The sequence below is a fragment of the Anolis sagrei genome, chromosome 4 (genome assembly GCF_037176765.1).
Source record: "Anolis sagrei isolate rAnoSag1 chromosome 4, rAnoSag1.mat, whole genome shotgun sequence".
NCBI lineage: Eukaryota > Metazoa > Chordata > Lepidosauria > Squamata > Dactyloidae > Anolis > Anolis sagrei.
In genome coordinates, this window is record NC_090024.1 from 210,761,811 (window position 1) to 210,767,810 (window position 6,000).

Below are 6,000 nucleotides of genomic sequence, written 5' to 3' on the forward strand. Positions count from 1 at the left end.
ACCTCTGGAACCAAAAAATAAAATAAAGCCCAGGAACACATTTACTTAATTAACCACTCCTTGGGTTCGGTCACTTAACCAATTACAGATCCACCTAAGAGTAGCATTGTCTAGTCCACATTTGACTAGTTTCCTTGCAAGAAGATCATGGGGGACTTTGTCGAAGACCTTACTGAAATCAAGATATGCTACATCCACAGCACTCCCTGCATCTATCAAGCTTGTAACCCTATTTTAAAAATAGGTAAAATTAGTCTGGCACTACATGTTTTTGAAAAATCCATGTTGATTTTTAGTAATTACAGATCACAGCATTCCGTTCTAAGTGACTGCAGATTAATGATCTGCTCCAGAATGTTTTCTGGTATTGATGTTAGGCTGACTGGATAGTAATTGTTTGGGTCCTCTTTTTTCCCTTCTTGAAGATAGGGACAACATTTGCCCTCCTCCAGTCTGCTGGGACTTCTCATGTTTTCCAAGAATTCGCAAATATTATTGCCAGTGGTTCAGAAATTACTTCTGCTAATTCCTTCAATACTCTTGGATGTAGTTCATCTAGCCCTGGAGACTTGAATTCATTTGGAGTAGCCGGGTATTCCTGGATTATTTCCTTACCTATTTTGGGTTGCATTTCTCCTATTACCTCTTCGGCTTCATACTAGTCAGGTTGAACACCAACCTCCTTTTTGTAGAAGACTGAGGCAAAGAAGGTGTTGAGTAGCTCTGCCTTTTCCCTACCTCCTGTTAGTATTTCACCACCTTCTCCATGCAGTAGCCTTACCATTTCCATTTCCTTTCTTTTTTCCTTTCCCCCTTTCTTACTGCTTATAATCTTTCTGGTAAGCCTGAGCTCATTTTGTGATCTTCTGTTCTGGTTGCCATTTTTCCTACCATTTACTGGCCCAAATATTCAGCTCCATGCCAACTGTGCAGATCAATTTGGTTATGGAAAAATGACCCTTAAGGAAGAGAGAGGGAACTGAATACAATAGAAATGATTGTGTAGCAGAAGGCTTGCATCTGCAGCCCACTTCTGTTTGAATTCCATTCAAGCATTTTAACCATATAGAGAAGACCTGTTTGTGGCAGTTGAAAAACCACAGCTCCCATGCTATTCAAATAGCTATTTGAATTCTGTTATAAATGGCCATTTGAATTGTTTATAGCAGTATTCTTGTACTGGCACTTCCAGAGATTTAGTTTGGGGCGAACCTCTGGTGAAACATTTTCCATGGGACTCTAGAGAAAATACTGTGAAGCCTAGAACTCTGCTGCTCTTTTCTTGCATTCTGAAGTAACGAAAAGTGGACTAATGTTAGGAAACAGCAGTCGTAGAAGCCCCAATTATACAAACTGCAGCCCAGATTTTGCTGGAGAGGTCAGCAAGCTGGTCCTCATGGTTGCCTTGGCTATGGCCATCACTCTTGGAAACCTCTTGAGCCTCTTGGTTTTTCTTCATGTCAAGCAATTCAGAACTTCACAAGGCTATTGGAAGATCTCTTTGGCTCTATCTGACCTGGTGGTGGGGCTCATAATCGTGCCTTACTCAGTTTACAGAGAGGTGAACTGGTTGTCCTCTGGGATGGAACAAAAGGAAAATCAATCTGACCAGCTGGCCTGTATCATCATTGGCTCCAGCTTTACAGGATGCTCTTTTGTCTCCAATATCACTATCTTTTTGCTTTCAGTGGAGAGAAGTATAGCAGTATTGAAGCCCCTGCAGAAGAAAACAATGATCACTAGGCACAGGACTGTTTGGCTTATTGCTGCCTCTTGGACCTCAAGTTTCTGCTTGGCAGTGATACCTCTCGTTACCACTCCCGATATCACCTACCAGTACAATTTCTGTAGCAAGATGTGCAACTATTTCTTTCCTCCTGACAAGGTACCCAAACCTCATATGAATGTCAGGTTGCTGGACCCAGTCTTTGATTTCTTCCTTTTGACTGCCACCCTTGCTATCAATGCAGTCACCTTTGTGGCCCTCCACCGACACTGCAAGATGCAGAAGCAACTAGGTGAAGAGCCACAGAGAGGCAACCACCTCTCCTTCTCAGACATCACAGCTGCCAAGACCATCGGCCTCCTGATCTTGGTCTACTATATTTCCTTCTTGCCTGTTGCTGTATTTGTGGTGGGGTCTGTGGTGGGCTATCCATGGTGTCATTTTTCTTTTTATGCTTTTTGGATCCTAACTTCCAATAGCTGTTGGAATGTGGTCATCTATTGTGTTTGGGACCCTAAGTTCCGACGTGGTATTCGAGAGCTATTCAGCAGCCATGCCTGCTTATTAAAATAGCACAGTTATGACACAGTTGATTTCCACCATTTTGACAGAGATAGCTGCTGTTATTGTGGTTGAAAAGATAGTTGCAATTTTCATATTCTAGTGTTTGTACCCAGTAATTCTGTTCTTTGTAAACAAATCTCTTTTTAGAAATATGTAATTTGTAGTGGCCAACCCTTTCTCTGTTATGTCATTCAGCAACTTATTAAATTTCACATTAATTTCAAATTACATAAAAGGATGCACTCCAATGGACAGCATATAAACACTCAATGAAATAAGGTGTATTTTGACAGTAAAAAAAGGTAAAGGTTTTCTCCTGACATTAAGTCCAGTCGTGCCCGATTCTGAGGGTTGGTGTTCATCTCCATTTCTAAGCCGTTTTGCCGTTGCCTTCCTACCAGAGCGGTACCTATTGATCTACTCACATTTGCATGTTTTCGAACTGCTAGGCTGGCAGAAGCTGGGGCTAACAGCAGGAGCTCATGCTGCTCCCTGGATTCAAACCTGCAACCTTTTGATCAGCAAGTTCAGCAGCTCAGTGTTTTAAACCACTACACCACCGACAGTACAGAATAAAAAAGTAGACCTTAACTTATATAACTCTTTACCGTCATAAATTCATTAGATTTTAAGGTGTGGGGAGTCTCTTGTTTGATCAGATGTAAGTGCCATAACTTACACACTTGAATGGGAAAAAAGATTATTGTAAAGTTACTAAAACATTCTATCTATCTATCTATCTATCTATCTATCTATCTATCTATCTATCTATCTATCATCTCGGTAAACCTTTTTGAATAATGACCTTATATTGAATTGTCAAAACCTGCACATCTTATTTTCCTAATTAAGCAAGATGTATTTCTCTCTCAATATTCTGACATCATGAATGGTGACCTTTCTGGAATGTATTTACTATACTATAAACCTTCACAGTTTGGTGTGACTACTTTTCCTGTGTGGTAAGTTTAACTTTTAAAGAGAACAACAATGTTTACTGGTTTGCATTATCTGTGTGGTTTTAATAATTGGTTTTAATGTTTAGATTTTAAAATTTGTTTATGGTTTTTAATGCACATGCTTATTTCACTTTGTGTCTGTATGTGTGGCATTGAATTGCTGCCTACTTGTAAGCCACCCTGAATCCCCTTCAGGGTGAGAAGGGTGGGGCATAAATACAGTAAATAAGTAAATAAATAAACTTTTGATGACAAATGCTATTGTCTGTGTGTTTGCCTTCAAGCACCTTGTGACTTATGGTGATTCCATTTCATAGGGTTCTCTTAAGTAAAGAATGCGCTGCATATTATTTGAGAACACAGAAATGCTGGATGACTCTAACAACCACCATGTCAGATTACACAGTGAAGCCATTGAAATCCACAAGCATGTGGACAATTTCAACAGAAAGGAGGAAACCATGCAAATGAACAAAATCTGGCTACCAGTATTAAAAAATAAAAATAAAATCAGGACAGTAAATAAAGGGCAACACTGAAAATACAAGGGAATTCCAGAGAGGAAACTGCAAGGCCATTAAATGCTGATCAAGGTGGCCAATTGCAACATTCACACCTGCCTCAAACAGAAAAGAGTTCTTTCTCCCACACTGGACATTCCACTTGCCTAGTTTCTAACAGACCTCACAACCTCTGAGGATGCCTGTCATAGATGTGGACAAAACGTCAGGAGAGAATGCTTCTGGAACATGGCCATACAGCCTGGAAAACTCACAGCACCCAGTGATTCTGGCCATGAGAGCCTTCAACAACACAATACTCAGAGGTATTTTTCCTTCCTCTGAAACATAGCCTGCATTACCTGGTGTTCATTGGTTGTCTTCCATCCAACTACTAACCAGAGCTGACCCAGGTCCATTTCCATGATCAGACGGGATCGGATTCCTTATGGTATTAAGGCTCTCATCATAAACAGGCATTGTCATAGTCAGAGCTTGGGAGACTTAATTTTTAAACTACAACTCTCAGAACCTCAACGCCAGCAACTGTACTTTGGATAATACGTCCCAAAAGTAACTTCTCTAAATTCAAATCAGAATGGCTTTATACAAATCTGTAGTGTCGCCAGATCTTGGGAACATTACTTTTGAGGGCAAGAATACTGTAGGGATTTATAGTAAGTGATATTGTGGGGTCATATTCCAAGATTGATCTACTCAATTTTATTAAATATAAATAACAAATTTTATTTTATACTCATCCTGGAAAGAAGTGAAGAGTGGAATGCCGCAGGGTTTGGTCCTGGGCCCGGTCCTGTCCAACATCTTTATTAATGACTTAGATGAAGAGTTAGAAGGCATGATCATCAAGTTTGCAGATGACACCAAATTGAAAGGGATGGCTAATACTCCAGAAGACAGGAGCAGAATTTAAAGCCATCTTAACAGATTAGAGAGATGGGCCAAAACTAACAAAATGAAGTTCAATGAAAGATACTCCACTTAGGCAGAAAAAAAGAAATGCAAAGATACAGAATGGTGGAAGCATGGTTCTAGAGCAGTATGAGTGAAAAAGATCCTGGAGTCCTTGTGGACAACAAGTTAAACATGAGCCAACAATGTCATGCAGCAGCAAAAAAAGCCAATGGGATTTTGGCCTGCATAAATAGGAGTATAGTTTAGATTCAGGGAAGTCATGCTACCCATGCTTTATTCTGCCTTGATTAGACCACACCTGGAATACTGTGTCAAATTCTGGGCACCGCAATTGAAGAGAGATATTGACAAGCTGGAATGTGTCCAAAGGAGGACAACTAAAATGATCAAGAGTCTGGAGAACAAGCCCTATGAGGAGCAGCTTAAATTGCTGGGCATGTTTAGCTTTCAGAAGAGAAGGCTGAGAGGAGACATGAAGCCATTTATAAATATGTGAGGGGATGTCATAGGGAGGAGCAAACAAGCTTGTTTTCTGCTGCCCTGGAGACAAGGATGTGGAACAATGGCTTCAAACTACAAGAAAGAAGATTCCACCTGAACATTAGGAAGAACTTTCTGACTGTGAGAGATGTTCAGCAGTGGAACTCTCTGCCCTGGAGTGGGGTGGAGGTTTCTTCTTTGGAGGTTTTTAAACAGAGACTGGATGCCCCTCTCTCGGGGATGCTTTGAATGGGATTTTCCTGCTTCTTGGCAGGGGGTTGGACTGGATGGCCCTCGAGGTCTCTTCCAACTCAATGATTCTGTACTCTATCACAAGCGTTACTGTAGTTATGTATCTTCAGAGCAACCTATCCTTTTGCAGAAGCTGTCATGGATTTTTTTTGGCAAGATTTATTCAGAGTGTGTTGGTATAAAACAAGTAAAGATTCAACTTCATGCTTATCCATTTGAGTGAGTATGAACAACTCTGCTTTTATAATAGCTGGTGTCAGGTTGTTATGTTCTGGGCCTTCAGTTGTTTCTGGAATATTGCAACCCTAAGTGAACCTATCACTGAATCTTCTTGGCATAACTTTCAGAGGGTGTTTGCCATTGCCTTTATCTGGCACTGGAAGATCATGACTTCTCCAAGGCCACCCAGTGGATTTCCATGACTGAGAATCTCCTAGAGTCCTAGTCCCAATGCTCAAACCACTACACTATGCTGACTCGTTGGCAGATCAGGGCAATTGTAAAAATAATGAAAAACTCATTTTTGTCATAATGTTTTTATAGTATATTTTGGTGCTCATGGGAGTATTGTGAGTTAGACATT

At 40.5% G+C, this 6,000-nt stretch overlaps 1 protein-coding gene across 1 annotated transcript; it reads left to right on the top strand.

Moving 5' to 3' along the window:
- The first annotated feature begins 1,312 nt into the window (after positions 1–1,312).
- Positions 1,313–2,528, top strand: LOC132773360 (trace amine-associated receptor 13c-like). The gene has a single exon (XM_060772612.2). The coding sequence runs from the start codon at positions 1,313–1,315 to the stop codon at positions 2,297–2,299; it is 987 nt and encodes a 328-aa protein (XP_060628595.2). The 3' UTR covers positions 2,300–2,528.
- The last annotated feature ends 3,472 nt before the right edge of the window (positions 2,529–6,000 follow it).